This window comes from Orbicella faveolata, unplaced genomic scaffold (genome assembly GCF_042242905.1).
Source record: "Orbicella faveolata isolate gen_17 unplaced genomic scaffold, um_ofav_v1 contig_46, whole genome shotgun sequence".
NCBI classification, from domain to species: Eukaryota; Metazoa; Cnidaria; class Anthozoa; order Scleractinia; family Merulinidae; genus Orbicella; species Orbicella faveolata.
The window spans coordinates 576,398-597,841 of record NW_028301576.1 but is presented as its reverse complement, the minus strand read 5'-3'; the positions used below and the strand labels follow the sequence as shown (position 1 = coordinate 597,841).

The 21,444-nt window shown below is 39.3% G+C and overlaps 1 protein-coding gene across 1 annotated transcript in view; it reads left to right on the top strand.

The window, feature by feature from the left end:
* The window catches only part of LOC110051685 (MAM and LDL-receptor class A domain-containing protein 2-like), a 105,927-nt gene that overhangs the window by 33,473 nt on the left and 51,010 nt on the right, over positions 1-21,444 (top strand). The window contains exons 32-62 of the mRNA XM_020757743.2: positions 384-615; positions 2,592-2,848; positions 3,478-3,568; positions 4,090-4,236; positions 4,629-4,894; positions 5,332-5,578; positions 6,087-6,361; positions 6,665-6,755; positions 7,123-7,266; positions 7,837-8,096; positions 8,844-9,069; positions 9,882-10,147; positions 10,760-10,937; positions 11,388-11,534; positions 11,805-11,968; positions 12,801-12,905; positions 13,338-13,428; positions 13,999-14,160; positions 14,836-15,095; positions 15,217-15,307; positions 15,886-16,026; positions 16,698-16,966; positions 17,045-17,327; positions 17,627-17,810; positions 18,211-18,518; positions 18,644-18,903; positions 19,004-19,094; positions 19,215-19,376; positions 19,687-19,889; positions 20,002-20,309; positions 20,843-21,144. Coding sequence (XP_020613402.2) covers positions 384-615; positions 2,592-2,848; positions 3,478-3,568; positions 4,090-4,236; positions 4,629-4,894; positions 5,332-5,578; positions 6,087-6,361; positions 6,665-6,755; positions 7,123-7,266; positions 7,837-8,096; positions 8,844-9,069; positions 9,882-10,147; positions 10,760-10,937; positions 11,388-11,534; positions 11,805-11,968; positions 12,801-12,905; positions 13,338-13,428; positions 13,999-14,160; positions 14,836-15,095; positions 15,217-15,307; positions 15,886-16,026; positions 16,698-16,966; positions 17,045-17,327; positions 17,627-17,810; positions 18,211-18,518; positions 18,644-18,903; positions 19,004-19,094; positions 19,215-19,376; positions 19,687-19,889; positions 20,002-20,309; positions 20,843-21,144 — 6,211 coding nt within the window. The remainder of the gene's footprint in view (positions 1-383; positions 616-2,591; positions 2,849-3,477; positions 3,569-4,089; positions 4,237-4,628; positions 4,895-5,331; positions 5,579-6,086; positions 6,362-6,664; positions 6,756-7,122; positions 7,267-7,836; positions 8,097-8,843; positions 9,070-9,881; positions 10,148-10,759; positions 10,938-11,387; positions 11,535-11,804; positions 11,969-12,800; positions 12,906-13,337; positions 13,429-13,998; positions 14,161-14,835; positions 15,096-15,216; positions 15,308-15,885; positions 16,027-16,697; positions 16,967-17,044; positions 17,328-17,626; positions 17,811-18,210; positions 18,519-18,643; positions 18,904-19,003; positions 19,095-19,214; positions 19,377-19,686; positions 19,890-20,001; positions 20,310-20,842; positions 21,145-21,444) is intronic.

Sequence of the window (21,444 nt, the reverse complement as noted above, 5' to 3'; positions counted from 1 at the left end):
AATTCTTTCACCAAAGGATGCAGATAAGAGAATTATGACCTGGGTACAGTCATTGAAAACACAATTAAGTTAACCCAGGATTTGTGGGAATTTTGATGTAGTTTTGTAACATTTCAGTGACGGTTTGTGTTTTTAGGTTTAGTCTTGTTGCTTATGGGGCAAGCATGACAACGTTATGGTTAGCTTGTCACTTAAATGGCATCCAGACGCCATGATTTCAGACCTTGGCCAGGTTGTTCAAAAGCCAATTAAGACAAATCCAGGATTAAACTCTAGGTTTTATTTGCTACTTTATCACAGCAATTTCATTACTTACGTTAGGTGGAGTTTGAGATCAGTCAAAATCAAAGCAGAAACTAGAAATGCTGTACCTTTCTCAACAGGTGGTCTTTGAAGGCCGTCGTGGCCTCAGTTGGGCTGGCGACATTGCTCTTGATGACATATCCATGCAGGATGGACAATGTCCACCACAACTTCAGTGTTCATTTGAGGACCCTAATCTTTGTGGCTGGAAGAATGTCCATGGTGATAACTTTGACTGGACACGAGCTAATGGTTACACAGCAAGTATAGGAACTGGTCCATCATTTGACCACACAACAGGATCATCAAATGGTGGGTGCTTGCTTCACTCCTCTCACATTAGTTAATTCAGCTTACAACCTTGTAAAGTACTCCAGACTCTTTCTAACTTGTGTCTACCAAGAAACTTAATATTACTCTCAAAAGATAGCAACTCAAAACGAAGGCTAGAATCCATGTAAAGGTTGGGTTTGATTGTAAGCATGGTTGCCAAAGATACCACGTTGTGTCAATAAGTTGTGGTTGCAACCCTCTTTAACGACAACTACTACTTGTTGGTGAAGACTCGAACTTGGCTTTCCTGGCGCCAAGTTTAATATGACTTGCAGCCTTCAGTGTATGTTGATGTACATTTTCACCTTTGTTAACTCTTTAACAATGCTTGATATGAGGAAAAGAGTTCGCAGTGTATGTTAAGTTTGATTTACGATAGTTTTCAGAAACATTGGCTGCATGATTTAAATACAAACTTTTGATGTATTGACCACTATAGAGTGAAGATAGTTCAAATGTTAATAGTCTTTTTATTACATTTTTTTTTCTGAAAAAAAGGACATATTTTCTTTTTGGATTATAGAAACGCTCCTGAAAGCTGTGAAAATCACTTAATGATATCTCTTATTATATCTCTCAGTTAGTAGGCACGCAGTGATTGGTCAATTTAGCGGGCCGTACTCTACTGTACGGCCCGCTAAATTCAAAAGTTTGTTTTAGTCGCCATGCAAAATGTCTCTTGAAGAAAACTTTGAAACATATTTTAACTAAAAGTACGCCAACGAAGAAAAAGAACAAAACACAGAAACAGATAACCAAAACTTTCGAGTTGGTTTCTTAGAGTTTTTACAGATAGACGAGCACGAAGAGGATAACTCGAGTCAAGAACTAGATTTATTATATGGCTAGCTCCGTGAGCTGGTAAGATGAATCAAATCCTGCGCTGTGATTGGCTACCCGAGCGGGACTACCCGCCGTGTCCCGCAAGAAAAATTTCCACGAAAGCCAGATAATAAATCCTTTATTGACCAAGCTTGTTTGGCCAAGATGGCTGGATATTGGCCTCGTTCTTTTTTTGCGTGTTTATGGACCTCGACTCTGTCTCGGTCCATAAACACGCAAGAAAAGAACTTGGCCAATATCCAGCCATCTTGGCCTCACACTTGGTCAATAACCCATATAACTTCATCGCAGCCGAAAGGTCGTCAAACACAATGAAAAAGACAACGTACGAGTGGAAAAAAAGAAGCTTCAGCTTCCAAGCGATGCCACGTCCTTCTCTCTTCGCATCAGTAAACATCGGCTCGATTTCTGTCTTTAATCTTGCTCAGTCTGCTGACCAAGTGATGCATCTGGCAGCTTACATTGAAACGCCGCAAAACACCAAAAACTGGATTCTAATCGTTGAAAATTTTCCTCATGTTGTTTTCGTTCACACTGATAAAATTAATTAATTCATTTGACGCTGACATTGAACAAAGTTTGCACTTTCTACGTTTTGCCCTTCATAATTCGCGCATTTGAAAATACTCTTGACGACAATGGGAGTTACTTGCAAAACGTTTTATCACTATTCGTTACAGAAAATCTTTGTAAACTTAACTGTTGTAATTATCTTGTCTTATTAGTTTGAAGTTTGAATGAACGTTTTGACGACTCAAGTCACTTTTTGTGGAAACCAATATATTGTCCTCACGTTTAGGATTCGACGTGCGTCAGTCGTCAATGGCTGTTCTGCTTGATTGAAATCTTCTCCATCTCTTTGAGCCCAGAGATATAATAAATATCTTACTAACCTCGTTTTCTCGGTTAGTAAGAGGTATATATTCCCACAGCATTTCTTGTTCTCACAAACTGCTGTTTATGTTCTGTAACTTGAAAAGTGTTCTATTTGGAAAGTCTCTTTCATATGTAATGTTTTTATGACTAATAGCCAGGTTAATGGTAGTAGAAGCATACTTAGTATGATTTATAGATTTTAATGTTAGTCATTAATAAAATGTTATTACACACAGGTTACTACATGTACATTGAAACCTCCTCTCCTCGCTCAAAGGGGCACAAAGCCTGGCTTATAAGCCCTCAGTTCAAATCCACCAATGGAAGATGCCTCCAATTCTGGTACCACATGTATGGCGCAACTATCGGTACATTGAATGTCCTTCTCCTGCAAAACAAAACTCGTTCCTCGCCCATCTGGAGTCTCTCTTCCAACCAAGGCAACATATGGCGAATTGCCCAGGTCACCCTTAAAAGTCCTGCTGACTTCAGTGTAAGTGTTTCATAAACCAAGTGCAATTATTTTAAATGTTTTCCAGTTTACCTGGGGTACTTCCTGGGGTACTTCCCCTTTTTCTGTTACAGGCAGGCAAGCTTAATGTGCATTACGTGTTCGTTACTTGACACTTCCCCCCAAAAATGCAAAATGAGAGCAAAAATACAGCAAAAGGCTTTTCGAGAAGCATCAGTGAATTTTAAGGTTTAAGTGTCTTGATCAGGGATGTAATATATTGGCGGTCTCTGTTTTTCATTCATTCATTCATTCATTCATTCATGAATCAATGAATCAATGAGTCAATGAATCAATGAACCAATGAATCAATGAATCAATCATTCAGTCAGTCAGTCAGTCACTCACTAAATCAATCAATCGATCGATGGATCAATCAATCAATCAATCAATCAATCAATCAATCAATCAATCAATCAATCAATCAATCAATCAATCAACCAATCAATCAATCAATCAATCATTCAATCAAGTGATGTGTACGTTAAGTGGGTTATTTTTACTTTCTGCATTTCTGAAGAGAAAAATATAGAAACAGATAACTCAAATAAATTTTGTGCTTATAGATTGCTCATTTATTAAAATTAGCTATTACTGTTCTTTGTCCATAGGTAATCTTTGAAGGAGTCACAGGCACAAGCTATACAGGAGACATTGCAATTGACGATGTAGAAACCGTTGATGGTACCTGTCCCCTCCCAGGTAGACCAATGATTCAATGTCAATCATGCTTGATCATTCACACTTGTGTTACACCAGTATGTTATTGTTTCACTGCTTGCATCAATTTTACCACCTAGGCTCATTTTAATGAAAGCACAGATATCTCTATGCACCTCCATGCATCTCCATGCATATTGAAGGGTGCACGAGCATTACACAGTCTACCTTCTCGCAATGGACATCCCTGTAATGTGGACGCCTCTTTATTACTGACACTTTCCTTTGGTCTGACAAAAAGACCTTAAATTCTCTACTAAAACCCACCCACTAAATCTCCATCCCAGAGAACTAATTGTATTATTTTCTAATTTCCACACGTGTCTTTGATAAATTAAGGTGAAAGTCCATCGGAAATGTTGAGGTAGAAGTATGAAACTAAAACATGGGAATGTGTGGGAAGAAGAACTCTTTATTAGTCATGACATTATATGATAATTATTTCAGTCACCTTTGATGTTATCAATTACCAGAGTGATACATTGACTTCATTTGTCTGGCAGGTGATTGTGATTTTGAGAATGGATTGTGCACTTGGGTTAACTCACCGAATATTTTGGAAGACGAGTTTGATTGGACAAGGGGTAGTGGTTCAACACCAAGTAATTTTACAGGACCACCAACTGATCACACAACAGGCACAACGAAAGGTTGGCACTTTTCATATATTTTTTTCTTTCTCCTTTCGTTACATCTCTTTTTGATTTCTTCCTGCGAAGTGCAGTGTATGTTGTCAAGAAGATTCTAGCACTGGCCAGCCTACTTTGGCTTTGGTGTTACGTTAAAATGGTAACTAATCTCTAATAAGTACTGGGTGTATCTTTCACCTGCAGTTTGAATGGATAATAATTATATGAAGTAAATATTTGGATTTAACAGGTTTTCGTAACACTTTCAAAGCCAAAATCGAATGAAGCATTGGTGTTCACTTGCTATTGTCTTGTTCATATTGGAAAGTTGCGAGTTTAGTCCAGCCATTGTCACTACGGTTGATTTATGTTATTTATAATCATAACAACTTCATCTCTTTTTGTTTCCACAGGAAACTACATGTTTATTGAGACATCATACCCAAGGAAGTTCCGTGACCGTGCAAGACTAGAAAGTGAAGTCTTCGCTCCAACTCCCAGCAGTGGAAGATGTATGTCATTTTGGTATCACATGCAAGGAGGTCATATTGGGTCCCTGTCAGTGTACATGAGAGTGTATGGACAATCAGAGACAAAGTTATGGTCTGTCTCTCTTGATCAGGGAAATAAGTGGAACTCTGCAGTAGTGCCAATTCTCAGTGGTAATCGCTTCTATCAGGTAAGCTAGCTATAGTAGAGTAGAAAGCGATATGAACGTCAGACATAAACTGTACAAAACTTCAAAAATTAGTGTGAGTGCAGTTTACGATTTACAAAATTCTCTAAAATTTGCATGAGCTTTTGGCAAGTTGGATTTGAGAATTTTCAAATTTCATATCTATTGTAAATCCTTAATTGTTCCAACTTGCTGCAGTGTGATTTGTATTGCAGTGCAAAGAAAAAAATGCACTGGAAAAGAAATCATGGTCAATGATTCCATTACCGCAATGTTAGGTTTCAGAAGAATTTATTCCTTGTCGCCCAGCATTGCTTTCTTTGTAATTTAGCGCAAAACATAGATTATGTGAGGTTTTATCTTGTTTTTATTAAGCAAATTGTTTTGTATCCCATTCAAGGTGTGCAGAAACTGTTTTAAATATGTTCTTTTTATTGTAGATCATTTTTGAAGGGACTCGTGGATCATCGTACCAAGGCGACATTGCTATTGACGACATTTCATTCACGGCAACTGTTGGTAAATGCCTGTTGTCCCCATCTAAGGCAACACCATTCGACTGCAACTTTGAGAGTGGTTTATGTTCCTGGACTCAGGACAGGACTGACCAGTTTGACTGGACAAGACACAGAGGTTCTACTGGTAGTGTTCTAACCGGTCCTAGCATTGATCACACATCAGGCACACGTTAGTATAACATTTGAAATGTATAGATGATATTAGATGATAAATTGTAGTCATACCTGTATTGAGCAGACTCCATTAAGTGGATGGTAGCCAATTTCTACGTTGTTGGTCATTTTGATTGATACTTGTAATTAGATTATAACAGCAAATGTGCCTGCTACTGGAAAATTCAGATGAGTCTCATTTGACAAGATGCTCACCACCATGAAAAGAAGGACTGACTTATCGGTAGCCATCTGTAAAGTTGTGACTTGCTTTCAACACTATGCCAGAGAAATTTGAAAACGCAGTTTTATTTCTACAGTTAGGCCTACTGTCCACACTAATCCGTCACAAAAACGGAGCTTTTCTGATCTAAAATGCCCTTCAAACTGGAGCTCTTGTCGATTTGGACTTGCATCCAGTTGAAGGATTAATTTAGACACATATTCTGCTTGTACGGAATTTTGGGCTGAAAATGTAATCACTAAATTAATATATTGCTGATAAATGGTTGTTATTTGTACAGTTCAAGGTTGGTATATATACATAGAGACATCTTTTCCAAGACGACCTAATGACACTGCTCGTGTCACCAGTCCAACAATAAAAGGCAATGGTTCCAGCAAAGCCATTCACTGTGTGTCATTCTGGTACCACATGTATGGTCCTCATGTTGATGTACTACGTCTATACAAGAAACAGGGCTCCTCCCTTGGGAAACCTCAATGGATGAGACAGGGCGATCAAGGCAATAAGTGGGTACAAGGAGAATACACTTTGGAGCATGTGAATGATGTTCAGGTAAGGAAACTTGTGCCCTTCTTATCTACCTTCCAAGAATTACCTCTGTATTTACCCATAACATGACTTCGTGTTCCCTCATGGCTTAGTCGGTAGAGCACTGGTGATCTAATATGGAAGTTAGGACTTCAAATCCCACCAATATCAATTTTTATTCCTTACCTTGTGTGGTGCCCCATTTGCTTTCCAGGGTTAACGCTCAGAAAGAAATACGTAGGTCGATTTCAAGTACTCTAAACTACTTCAGAGTTAATTCTCTGCACTACTCTGCAGTTTTCGTACTTCTTATGAACACTTTTGCAGATTGTTTTTGAAGCTGTTCGTGGCGTAAGTTACCGTGGTGATATCGCACTTGATGATATTGCTATAAGAGACGGCAGCTGTCCAACATCAGGTACATTTTCTTAAAAATGGAACAGTTTTCAAATGAATGATATTTAGTGTGTAAATGTAACGTAACGTAAGCTAAATTTAAAAGGAAATAACACCAAAGCAAATAACAAAAAAAAGAAGTCCTTGGGTGAGAACCTAAATACCTTTTTCTCAAATGTGTTCAGTGGTTTCCATGGCTACCATTGTCTTTGCTAAAAGACACAGCTGATTTATTTTACAATATAATGAGTCATACCTGTACTTGGTTTAGATGCTGTGCGTATATTTATAGTTGATTGTAGTGTTCAAAGTTAAACTAAAGTTGGTAACTTCCTACAAGGGTCACAATTAACTGTCACAGAGTAATGCACCGATACTTCTCACCTTAGGAATGTGCAGCTTTGAGGCATCTGACATCTGTGGGTATACACAAGACCATGATACTGATGATTTTAATTGGGTGCGCAGTAGTGGTCCAACTTCTAGCATTAGCACTGGACCAGTGGCAGATCACACATATGGCACTTTGTATGGTAAGTATTGCGTGATTGTTTAGGCCTGAGTGTACTAAGTGGAAATATACCACAAAGTTCCTCCACGTTCAATGGCCGAGGGTTATTGTCTATTACAATATAGACAATAAAATAATAACCTGTAGCGTAATGCAAGATAACTTGGTTTCATAGAACTTTGAACACACTGTAGGGGAAATGAATGTATTCCGTTGTCTTCAAGCAGAAAAATAGGAACCTTTGATCTAAACTGAAATGCTTTTGTAACAGAGAAATCGGCCTCGTTTCCCCAAGGGTGTGCACTTAAATTGACTGTAGAAATGATGCCATTAAGTGCCTAACTTTGCGTTGAAACACTCAATTCCTTGCACTTGAGTTTTGAACATTTTATGGCGTCACTTCCGTAGTCGATAGGAAGGTAGGGCACATAGAATTGGTAGCTACATGTATAAAGGTTGAAACCAGAGCTATAGCAAAGTTAAGTTCCACCCATTATATGTAGTTGTATGGCAAGTTGTTTTTTTGTCATGATTGTCTATCAGTTTCATCCTGAATGCTTGTCAACAAAACTTATCTCTTTGCTTTTTGTAGGCCATTACATGTACACAGAGGTATCTCCCACCAGCTTACAAAAGGGTGCCAAGGCTCGTCTGCTGAGTCCAAGGTACCCAGCTACCCAGGGCTCATGCCTGCAGTTCTGGTACCACATGTACGGCCGTACAATTGGAACACTCAATGTCTATATTAGGGGTTTTTCTTGGTCTCAGACCAAGGTATGGAGCAAGACTGGTAATGATACTAACATCTGGAATGTAGCTCAAGTCAGCATCAGCAGTCGTTATAGATATCAGGTATGTTTCTGGCTGTGGAGTAGCCTGGGTAGCAGGTGTTAAACAGGGGTGGGGGGAGGCAAAGCACGGATAGATGGAACGGGACTGGAAGAAAGGAATTCCTTCCCCTTCTTCCTCCCACTTTTAGCCGCTCTCCCTTCTTCGTCTACGCTTGCAACGCAGGCTAGCTGTGGAGTGGCGTGCTTAACTCATTGACTCCCGAACTTTCCCCTAAAACTGTCATTTAGCACTATGCTTGCCTATTGTAATTACTAATTTATTGTCATCAATAGGATAACAAATAAATAGGTGATTTTTCCCAAGACAGCGCTGCCGCTAAATGACTCTAAGCTTCATTTGAGCATGCAAACTAACAAATTCCCATTTGGTTCTTCTTTTGGGTATCAAATATATCACAAATGTAAACAACAGCCTCCATTTAGCACGAAACGTACGCTCGGACATCTGCTCCAAGAAGTCAACAGAGCAGAGCTCGAGGAAAATTGTGAACTTTGTGGAACAGATAATCATTCAGATCCAATCATTCAGACCCAATATATGTCTAAGGGTAAATATCCAAGCATGTTTTGGTTATGAACTGGTCCATTTGTAGATTTTTTACCAGGGGTGAAGAAAACTCTTGTAATAAAACTTTTTTGCGAGTTTCCAGACTGCATACGTACATCAATTTGGTTGTGGTACAGGGATGAAATAAGACATGTTCACTCTGAATTTTTGTCAAACCTCTGTAATTTCGTATTTCACAAGGTTGTTTTTGAAGGAATTAAAGGAACAAGTTATACCGGTGATATCGCCATTGATGATGTCAAGATAATGAATGGAAGTTGTCCAACACCTGGAGATTGTTCATTTGACGACGGCATGTGCACCTGGACTAACAGCCGAACAGGTGACGTCTTTGACTGGATTATTGGAGGTGGAGGAACACCTAGCTTCTTTACTGGACCTTCCAGTGATCACACCACCGGCAATGGTAGGTTTGCATTTTAACAACAGTCATAACATCGAATTTCTGTTACAGTGATTGTAGTTTTTTCGGTTTATGGTTTTGTTTGTCTTGGTCGTTAAACCTCGTAGAAGTGGTGGTGAATTCAGTATGGTTTTGGGCTCATGTTATGCTTCCTGGATTTTGGTTTAATAACCTTATCAGGAAGTTGTGAAGAACTTTGTCGTGCATCAATGAAACACCGACATGATGGGAACCCTCGATTTTTCGCATTACCTGATTACTTGACGCAATTTTTCCCTGTTCACTTGGGTGGTTTAGAAAATTTATGATTCCTCTACATGCAAATGCTCTCTTACTATATTTTACTGGTAGTTGCATTATATATGATCATTGAATAATGGTCATACCAACAAATTTGAATCTTAACCAGTGACCTTTTCCTTATAACAGTCATTGGACTAAAGATCAACCCACTCACTCTTTCTTGTTTTTTTCTTAATGACACCTTACTCTAACAGCTTCCTCATTATAAAGGCAAGTTGATTGGGTCTTTGCGGTGTATATTGCGTGGCAAAATATTCAACTGTAATTGCATCATGTTGATAGATAGTTTCTTGAACTCTGCATACACACAATGGTATCTTACTGTATAATCCTGTCTTTGTGTAGCTGTGTGATTTAGGTAAAGCCAGCGAACAAGTTCACTCTTTTTTATTGCCCTTATTTGTTGGGAACCTTCAAAAATTTTATATTGTTACGATTTCCGTCGTTATGTTTTGATTTGTTTAAATTTTATATTTGTTTTTGTTTTTGTTTTGTTTTTTTTTCACTTGTAGGTCAGTATATGTTTATTGAGACCTCATCTCCACGCCAGCCAGGAGATAATGCTTACCTGCTCAGCCAGCCATTTGACCCAACTGTTAGTAGTGGAAGATGCTTGAAGTTCTGGCATCATATGAAAGGAGCTTCAATTGGAACTTTGAATGTCTATCTGTACACTGGGAACTTCTCTACAATGTATCTGCTTTGGCAGAGAAAGGGCAACAAAGGTGATAAATGGATGTTTGGACAACTTCCAATACGAAGCAGCGTTAAGTACCAGGTAAAGTACCATTCTTTGAAGCCATTAACCCTTTGAATACCAAACTTTCGCCAAAAAATACCGTTTTTAACCATTTAGTCAGGTTTTTTAGCTGCCATGACGCTAAGAGAGCTTTTTTTTACTAATAGGAGAGATTTTTCGAGGATTAGGTACAAAATTGAGAAAAATTTCAATTCCGGGCATGCGCATAAGACAAAATTTGGACTTCTTGCACCAAAACTGATAACGTTGTTTTTCGATTTGCGACGTCGGAATGTCGTCGATATCTAAACCTGACCATTGTGCGGAAAGGGCTAGCCTAGTACTACTATCTGCTTAGCAAGAATATCTGATGACATTTAAATTGATGACGTCACAAGTGGTACAAAGAGCACGACCATTAATTACGCATATATGCGTAGTTGGTATTCAAAGGGTTAACATGTGGTGTCATACACATATCTTGTTTGAGTAATCTTTCTCCTGACCAATCCCATATGGTTGCCAAACGGACATACCATTGAGAGAACCGCATTACACTACACCATGTAAGTGTGCAATCCCATCTTAGAAAACTCACTCGATGCCCTTGACTTCATGCGAGTTAGAATGTTGAAAAATTCTTTCAAATAGGTCGTGTTTGAAGGAATCCGCGGGAACAGTTATGCTGGTGACATAGCTCTAGATGACATCAGCTTCACTGTCAGTGCGGCAAACTGCATATACCAACCATCTGATGCCCTTCCACCTAATATGACAACTGCAGCACCGCCTGTAACCACCACGTCCTCTGTCAGCCCAACCACTATAGGTACGAACGGGTTGTCATGGCTTCCAGTTCACTGTATTTTGTCTTGCAGCTATATAACATAAGAGTTACTTATCTGGCTCTGTATACTTTATTTAAGAAATAGGAAACATTTTCCGTCCTTCTACCGAGTTATAGAAACACAAGTAGAAGTTGGATCTTTTTTGCAACACTTTATGGATCAACAGCCACTTTGACAATATGTTACGATAAGATAAAGTGGAACCCCACCTTACGGCCACCTCGTTCTTACGGCCACTTTATTCTGGCTCGGACAAAACCTCAGTCAGATTTTTTCCTATATTCACTCACATATTGTTACTGTCTGTTGTTTCACTGAGAATGTAGTAATATTACTGAAAGCATAGAAGGCTTACTAAAATAATATACAGCATTCTCGAAAAGTGCAAGGTTTTGATCTTATGGTTGTTTATTTCTTTTTTGTTTATTTAGGAAATCAAGGAAATGACTGTAATTTTGAAGCTGGAATATGTAAGTGGACGTTTGATTCAACTGGAAAATTTAACTGGACTCGTCACAAGGGCTCCACAGGATCGAGTGGGACTGGGCCAAAGTTTGATCATACATTTGGCAATACAGGTTTGTTTTGTTGTTTCACTTTGTTATAACATTAAGGCCATTTATACGAGAAAAATAAGCCGCGACTTACACGTATAAATAGCCCTAATGTCTTGACGTGGCGAGTATACATGAAATGTACATGTGTTTGAAATAGACAAACACAACAAGTTGATAACAGAATTAACTGAGTTCCATCACTTTGCACCTTCTGTCAACTTTGTCTTAGGTGATTATTTAGCTGTGTTGTTTTGGTAGTTTTAAATTTTTGCTACTTGTACCTACTTTCAGGAAAGGGTTGGTACATGTATATCGAGACATCATATCCCCGTAAACCAAATGACACAGCTGGATTAGTCAGCCCTGCCATTCAGAAGTCAGGTTCATCTGCTTGTGTCTTGTTTTGGTATCACATGTTTGGACCACACGTGAATGCACTCAATGTATACATGAAGGTGGGTAACTAAACTCCAGTGATCGTAAAGAAGAATAAAGACATTACGAGCTGTCTCTCAGAGGGTTTAGAAAGAGTCAGAAATTTTGCCTCATATGCTAAGCGAATTAACCAAACAATCCTGGTCAATAGTCTTGGGACACTTTGTACTTTTGCCAACATATGGTCCTTCCGTCTACCTCCCCACCCCCCTCCCCTTCCCCCTCCCACCCCCCAACACACAATGTTGATGTTGATTCACCCAAAGTAGACCTACTATTCCAACATTACTTGGAGAGTGGGGCTCGGAAAATGAAATAATGACTTCCCATTTAAAAATAATGCGTCACCAGTTGGCATTTTGTCAAGTGTCCCAAGGACTTTTGGCTAGGATTGTAGATTTGCCCCTTGCTTTCTTTGGCAATAGCATAGAACGAATAATAAAGTGTATTATCGTTTGTCACACGATGTAGTCACTTTAGATGTAGATCGCTACAGTGACTAAATCGTGTGACAAGCGATAATACACTTTATTATTGCATCTACCACGATGAATAACAACAACCTTTTCCTCGACAACATAGAACGAATTTAACTTTTTGGCCTTCTGCTTAAAACGTTATTGGAATGCTTGGTCTCTGTTGTTTAATTTAATGATAGAACGTTCTTTTCTTCATCGGTGCAATTTGCTTTTATCAGTCAAATTACAGATGTGAGAAATGACACGATAGATTTATGACTTCTTCGTGTGCCTTTTACATAGTTTTGTCGTTTGTCAGGAAATGTAACCTATGGTATGTTATGCTACAGGGAAAAGTCTTAGAGACTAAAATGTGATAACTTTCGTTTTTCAGGATGGAGGCCAGGTAAAGACTTTGATGTGGCAAAAAATAGGTTCTCAAGCTGACGAGTGGAAACAAGGACTTGTCCAGCTGTCTCCGAGTCAAAGTTCTTACCAAGTAAGGAAACAAAGTGTACCAAGGGAACCTATAGCCTGCGAACACCCACGTATTTCTGGCTGTCACTTAGTTCCGCCGAAAATAGCGGAACCAAGTGACAGCCGGAAATACGTCTGCGTTCGCAGGCTAGGGAACCTGAGGATTAGCTGTTTTTTTTTTGTTTTTTTTTTTTCGCTTTGGTTTGATGTTATCAGATAGTTAAGAATTTTTTTTTCGCTTTGGTTTGATGTTAAGAGATAGTTAAGAAGCAGGTTTCTATGATTGTACAATTTATGACTGCCATGTTGGGCTTCTGATTCTCAATATTTGTTACAGAATATGTTCAGCGGTGGTTATTTAACTAGACTTAAATGGTGAAAACTGTATTCATTCATAGCTGCAATCAATCTCTAGTTTTCCTGACTGAATTTTTTTTACATATTTTGCTGAAAGGTTATCTTTGAGGGAGTGCGTGGCTCAAGTTACCAAGGCGACATCTCATTGGACGATATATCTTTCCAGAACAATCAATGTCCACCTTCTAGTAAGCCCTATTCTTGTTCTTTTAACAAAAGGAGCTACAGGAATATATAAGAAATGTGTGGTCATGCTTAAGTTTGATAATTAATTTGCTGATTGGTCAGTTACATCACAATTTAGGTGAAAAATCACGTGATTGTCTTTAGATGTCAGTCGACATATTTGTGATTCGTTCTTGTGATGACACTTTAACTGGTGGAAACAAAAGGAAGCTGCAGAATATAAGCATTTGAAACTCAATTCTCAGTTTGTGAGACACTGGAAACAAAAAAACCCAGTCACGTCTTTTTGTATATGAAACATCAGCAAAGTTGCTCTGCAAAACTATTTCTAAGTGCAATGATCTAGTATAAATTTAGTGGCATGGTTTTTAGTGAAAAATGTTAGGTATTTTGTAAATAGTATTTTATTGCTTTATTGCTTTTTAAATGGTTACATAAAAGTAGTACTAGTGATTAAGGCTTACTAATTATAACAAGGCAATTTGTTTTGTTCAGCCCACATGATTAGCACTTAAGGTTACAAGTTAACTTTCATATTCCTGTCAAGCTCTAACATAAGACTGTTTTGACAGCTGAATGTACCTTTGAGTACTTTGTGGGCTCACAGTCATCTGTGTGTGGCTGGAATCAAGATCACTCTGGTGCTGATAACTTTGACTGGACTCGCGCTAGTGGTTCCACTGCTAGTTATCAAACAGGACCATCATTTGACCATACCTATGGAACAAAACAAGGTACTCCAAATATTCCATTAATACCGTAACTTCCGTAAGTAACGACCCCCGGAAAGTAACGTTAAAAAGTTTTGGCCGCTGGTGAATTCCGAGTGAAGCAACCCTCCCCGCCTCCCAACGAAAGAAATGGACCCCCTTCCCGAAAGCAGCAACCTTCCTGACCTTCCCAGCGATTATTCACTTCATGCAATATAGTGGTGAAGATAAAACGAACAAATGGCAGCAAACGGGATGCTATTACAGTGCGCCATGTGCCTGATAGCTTAGTAAAAATTCTGCACAAGCCATTGCTCAGGGCTCGAAAAAAGTGCCGTCCCATTGCCCCGGACAAGTAGATTTTCCTTCTGGGCAAGTAACTTTACATTCTCACTTGCCCAATGGGCAAGAGACCAAGCAAGTCATCTGCCAACTAAATCATTAAAAGGGCAAACTAAGACTTGCCATGGGCAAGCAAAATTTGAGAGATACTTGTCCCAAGGGCAAGTTGGAATTCAAGTTTTTTTCGAGCCCTGTTGCTGCAAAATAATATCAAGACGTGATGCCGCATTCCGGTCAAAGCAGGCCTGAGGGTGTGTGGGTGGCTGTGTGTACAGTTAAAGAAATTGCTAGTGCAAAGATATAAAATATTATATTAAGATTTTTCACGTGAATTGATTTGTTGTGCTTATTTTGAAGGGTTCTATATGTACATCGAGACATCTTATCCAAGGAAAAAGGGAGACAAAGCAAGGTTTATAAGTCCAAGGCATGCTCCTGTGAAGGGAGGGCAGTGCTTCCAGTTCTGGTACCACATGTATGGCCAAGACATTGGACAATTGAATGTTTACATCAAAACAGGAGTAAATCTGAGCAATCCACTGTGGATAAGGTCTGGCAACCGTGGAAATGTTTGGAAAATTACCCAGATCTCCATTACCACCAGCTCCAGTTTTAATGTATGTGCTCAGTTTTGACTTGTTTGTAATGAAATGGTTTTGCTTTTCTTCAGGAACAACTCATCAAGAAACACAGTAAGTCTCGTTAAGTTAGAATGTATGTTTTTTATTTTCTCGGCAGATTGTCTTCGAAGGTGTTGTTGGGAAAAGCTATCAAGGAGATATCGCCATTGATGATCTCAAGTTAATCAAGAGTCCATGCCCATATCCAGGTGACTATATTGTTTTTATTTTAACCTTAATGAGTCGGTTTATCACATTCCTTCCGATGTGGTCAGTGAAAAATTACACAGCACTCCTTTAGAGAAGAAGAGACTGTACTTAAGGGCCCTAGTCAGCCACACCTTTGTTTTTGTTTACATGCAAGAATTTGGCTATTATACTTTTTTCAGAGCATGTCAAAACGAAGGAAATCACTCTGAAATCGCTTAAGATAATTAAACATACTTCCAGGAACATATACTACAGTAAATCAACAAGATTTCGCTTCACCATGCAATGTCAATAATTTCGATGGCATCGCAACTGCTGGAGGCTGACTAGGGGCCCGTAAGGTCATGAAACCAATATTTAGATACAAGGTCAAGTCAAGGCCCTGATGACTTAAAACTCAACCTTTGCTGTATAGTCCAAAGTTAGTAAATTCACATGTGCGATTGTTTTTCTTCACTGAAATCTGTGATGGCGGAAGAAAGGTTAATGTTCCTGTGGAAAGAATTAGAACAGAAAGTTAATGAGATGGATGGCAGTAATTGGTTTTATGTTATAATTTGTTTTCTGATCTTTCAAGGGGACTGTGATTTTGAGAGTGGAATGTGCACCTATAGCAATACTCAAGCTGAAGACCAGTTTGACTGGTTAAGGAATGCAGGAACTACACCAAGCTGGCAGACAGGACCAAAGGTTGATCATACTCTAGGAAATGGTTTAGGTAAATTGTCAAGTTGATTGATTCCGTCTTTTGTTCGTATGTGACTCTCACTCGTGCTTAAGTACACTAGTAATTTATTGATACGAGTGAAAATATGAAAGAGTTTTATCTGAACTGCAGGGAAAGATGTAAAAGATGAATTATCATCGCAGTAATGTACACAACGTGAATGTGAAGTTAAAGCCTGAAAAAAAAATTAGGCTGAACAGGATTCGAACCCAAGTAGTCATCACCTCTGCTATACTGGAACCTAAACAGCCTGATTTTTTGCAGGCTTTGTGAATATAGGGGTTCTTATAAGCGGACTTTTACTATTATCAACTATAAGTCTGTAAAGTAAGTTATAAACGATTGGAATATGCAGCCAATCAAACAAATTCGGAAGGTTTCAGGAGATCTGTTGGGCGACCACGCACCGTTTACAAGGGTCTTCACGATTCGCCAAACGAAACAATGGGTATACAACACAAACAATGCCCCTAGCCCTAAAAACAAAAGAGGTGCAGATTAACAAGAGCGAATCAAAATAGAAGTTTTAAAGAGCTGCAGGTCATCTGGATCTGTTCAATCTTTTGGGTATCCTGTAGTATTCAAAGATGCCCGATGGCATTGGGTAGATTATTATCGACAGATTATGTTGTTTTCACAGAAGGTAAATGTTTGTGTTTCAGGTCATTACATGTACATTGAAACATCCGCACCACGCAAGCAAGGTGATAAGGCCCGTCTTCTCAGTGAAGATTTTGGACCAACCACAATCCAGGGAAGATGTGTGAAGTTCTGGTATCACATGTATGGTGCCACGATTGGCACGCTTAGAATTCTGGTCAAGACAGGCCCAGGAAACCAATCAGAAACTGCCATTTGGGAGCTTAGTGGAAACTTTGGCAACCAGTGGTATAGTGGCCAGGCCCCTGTGACGAGTGGAGTTATGTACCAGGTAACACATTAAAAAGGAAACGCCGTTACTGTTCTGTTAATTTCTCTGTATCTAAAAATTATTTATCTTCTGCTACAGGTTGTATTTGAAGCCGTTCGTGGAAAAAGCGTCAGTGGTGACATTGCAATTGATGATATTACATTTGTGACATCTAAGTGCTCTGTTGTACCATCTTTAGCAATACCACCCACACCCCCTCCCACAACACCTCCGCCAATCATTAACAACTGCACTTTTGAAGGAGGATTCTGCTCTTGGACAAACCTCAAAGGCGACAACTTTGATTGGACAAGAAGTAGAGGTGGAACAGCGTCATGGAGCACTGGACCAACTGTCGACCACACCCTAGGAACTGCAAAAGGTACACTTTATTAATGACCTACAATGTATAAGTTATGCGTGCACTGAGATTCTGGTTGCAATTGAAAAAGTCGGACAGCCTTTTTCAACTTCTGGCCGTGCATCTCAGGAAAATCACAAAACCTAAGTAGGATTTGCTATCCCTTTGGCAATCCACTCGGTTCTCTAAGCTCATTTTGGGTGTAAGTGAAAGTACCATGCCATATTTTAAGCACCGCTTTGTGTAGAAATGCAGTAAAATATCTGGTATAGTATTTAAACCATAGTATGATTATTTGTACTTCTCACATTTCTCTTCAGGTTACTACGTATACATTGAAACATCTTCACCCCGTAAGTTCAAGGACAAGGCTAGGCTTAGAAGTGGGCTGATCCAACCAACAACTGTCACCAATGGAAGGTGCTTAAAGTTTTGGTTCCACATGTGGGGTGACCATGTAGACACACTGAATGTCTACCGCAAAGTTGGTTCTTCACAATCGAGGTGAGCCATTAAGACTTAAAAGACTCAAGCTCTTTATGATGTGCATTATTACATGTTATGTACTTATATTGGAGTTAAAGAAGTGCGTTAGAGTTTGATTAATTACACGCGGTTAATCGTAGTGTATTTTCTAACAATTGACAAACTTTGCACGAGGTTGAGCGTATATAACAGTTACAGTTGTCGAGATTGAGATATATTTTTGCCTAATCTCCCACAACCGTGTAACATACTGCAGTTTTGATTTGATTTAACTGCCAAACAGAGACAGTTCGAGGGGAACAATTTTGCAAAATGTTCTTTAAAAATTGCCTTTGTAGGGAAGTTTTTGTGATCATAGAATAAGGGCCTACAAACTAATAGTTTTATTATTATTATTTTTTTCATTTATATTGGACAGTCTCTGGTCTCGCAAAGGCACACAGGGGAACAAGTGGCGCTACGCTCAAATCAACCTGATCAGTAACCAGCCCTTTTATATCATATTTGAGGGTGTTCGTGGATGGAGCTACAGGGGAGATATTGCCCTTGATGACATTGATGTTGCTGATGGGCCATGTCCGCCTCCACAGGCCTGTGATTTTGAAACTGATACATGCACCTGGCAAAATACAGGTGGAGACCAGTTTGATTGGACACGTGACAGTGGAGGGACACCCTCTTTAGGCACAGGGCCTACCACTGATCACACAACTGGAACAAGAAATGGTTTGTTGTGACTCTAGTTTCAAAATTTTAGTCCATCAAAACAAATTGCTGAAAATCATAGATTCCTGCTGCTATTCCGAGGCGTACTAGGTTGGTCAATTTTTCTGCTCTATATTCCTTCACAGGTTACTACATGTACATTGAGACATCTTTACCACGCAAACTAAATGACAAAGCATGGTTCCTTAGTCCTCAATATCCTGCAGCTCCAAATGGCAAATGCTTAAACTTCTGGTATCACATGTCCGGCAGCCACATTGGTACAATGAATGTTTATATCAAAGATGGTTTAACCATCGGTACCAAGGTGTGGAATGAGACTGGCGATCAAGGCAATTTCTGGCTGCATGCCAGAGCCCCCATCAAAATAAATAATAAATTCCGGGTACGGTTTGTGATTCATGCTGTTGTTTCCTTTTTGTGTTATTCAGTATGCTCATGTGCCATGTGTTACTGGTTTTCAACATATCTTCTTTTTCCTAAAGATTGTAATTGAAGGAATCAGAGGACAGAGCTACAAAGGTGACATTGCCATTGACGACTTGAGGATTGATGACAGCCCGTGTCCGCCAGAAGGTCACTTTTTTTTTTCGCTTGACTTTGCATTATCGGTTTCTGAACTGATTTTTTTTTTTTAAATACTGTTAAGGTTCGTATTTTATAACTGTAACGTTAACCGTTATTTTATAAACACAGGAAGTTGCGACTTCGAACAAAAAAGTTTCTGCACCTGGCTCAATGTACCCAACGGAAACAGATCAGTGGGTCTGGATGATTTTGATTGGACACTGGGAAGTGGGTCAACACCAAGCTTTCGAACGGGACCATCAAGTGACCATACTACAGGAACAGCTGTGGGTAAGTTAGAAAAAAACGTCTACTAATGTTGGCAGTGTGAAAATGTAATTTCTCTTGCAGTAACTGCTGAACAATGTTGCCACCGGATTCAGTTTTGGTGAAATTGGATGCAAAGTGGATGCTTGTTGTTGTAGTCATTTACTTGTGTGGTGAAAAAAAGGACAATGATGAGTAAAACTCATTCAATTAATTATTAGCACCTTTCGTGACATTTGTTTAAGCATATGTGGTGCCATATCTAAGGTTCAGTGGTAAATTAATTTGAAAATTTATTCTTACAGTTGAATTTTTTGTCCTCCATTCTTGTAAGGAACGTACGCATTTATTGAAACATCAAGTCCACGGAACAACGGTGAAGTTGCTAGGCTGAGAAGTCGAATATTTTCTTCCACAACTGGGAAATGCATGTCATGGTGGTTCCACATGTATGGTGCTACTGTTGCAAACCTGAACGTCTACATGAAGCAAGTTGGCAAGCCAGAATCCTTGGTTTGGAACCTCAATGGCTCACAGGTGTATTTGATTTCCACGTATTCTTAGGATGGAAAATGTTTACTTAGTTATACTATTAGAGCAGTTATAAGTAAATCACATTTGCTAAAACTCGCATATTTTTCTGTTGCAGGGCAATGTCTGGAAAAAAGCAGAAGTAACGATTACCAGCAGAACCAACTATCAAATGATTTTTGAAGGTGTCACTGGAAAAGACTACCGCAGCGACATTGCAATAGATGATATTTTGTTCTCTGATGGCTACTGTGTAGGACTGTGTTCCTCTGTGAATGCATACAAACGAGTTGACTGTGGCTATGTGGGAATCAGTAAGGCTACATGCGTGGGTCTGAGAAGATGTTGTTGGGATGACTCTGTTCCAAATGTTCCGTACTGCTTTTATCATCCCAGTGCATGCAAGAGCATCAATTCAGCCAAAAGGTATAATCTACGCTAGTTTCATTTAGGTTTCAGACGATTGGAAGTTGTTGTCGTGTGTATGAACTGTTCTTGTGGCATATTAACACCTTTTAGTTACATATGTGGTATGGATCAAGTTTTTCCCTTTTAGTTTGAAGTTTGTATGGGAAGTAAAAATAGGGCGGTGACAAGAAACAGTTTGCAGCTTACTGTACGGCTTGGGAAAACAGCCTTAATTTGTTTATTACAATCATTCCAGTATAATGAACCTGCATGAATAAGGGAACCTTTTAAGTGAAATTGGCCAATGACCATGCAGCAACAGCAAGAGCTAAAAAGCATTAGTAGATGTACGTTGACATGCATATTCAATTGACAGTCTTTAGAGACATGCTTTCTTTTGTGAACGTCAACTGAGTGACATACCAGCGATGTAAATTGGACAATCTTATGATAAGTTGAAACGTTAGACCAGCGCTTTCCTAATAGAAATACTCTTTTTCACTTTGCTATCTGGTATTAATTCCCATTTTTTTCATGGCTTCACCTTTCAGGCAAGACTGTGGCTTCCTCGGAATCACTTCTGTTCAGTGCCAGTCTCGTGGATGTTGTTGGGACAATTCTGTTCCTAATGTCCCTTGGTGCTTCCATGGACCTACTAGGCCAACACCCTTCCCCACCACACCAGCTCCGCCAACTACACTGCCTCCAACCAAATGGGACTGCACATTTGAGCAAGACTTTTGCAACTGGAACAACTCCAAGGAAGATGACTTTAATTGGAATAGGCAGTCTGGTAATTCACCATCAAGTGGGACCGGTCCATCCTCTGACCACACAACTGGAAGTCAAAAAGGTCAACACATTAATCAGATTATCTAAAGTAATCCTCTAAGAAGGTTTTTTCCCCATAAGGTATTGACCTTACCTAGCGCTACGATCAGCACAAAGCAACTTGTCTTTTTAACTCGTCTCTTCCCTGCAGTGTTTTAACGAGGGAGCAAGTTGGTGCAACAAGTTACCTTATGTGTGTAGAGGGCAAGTCAAGAGGTTGAAGCACAAACGAACGATTTCTTTTACTTTAGTCCCTTGCTTGAAACATGTTATAATTTGCATATTTCAAAATTGGCTTGTTCGTGCCGCAATTTACAGAGAA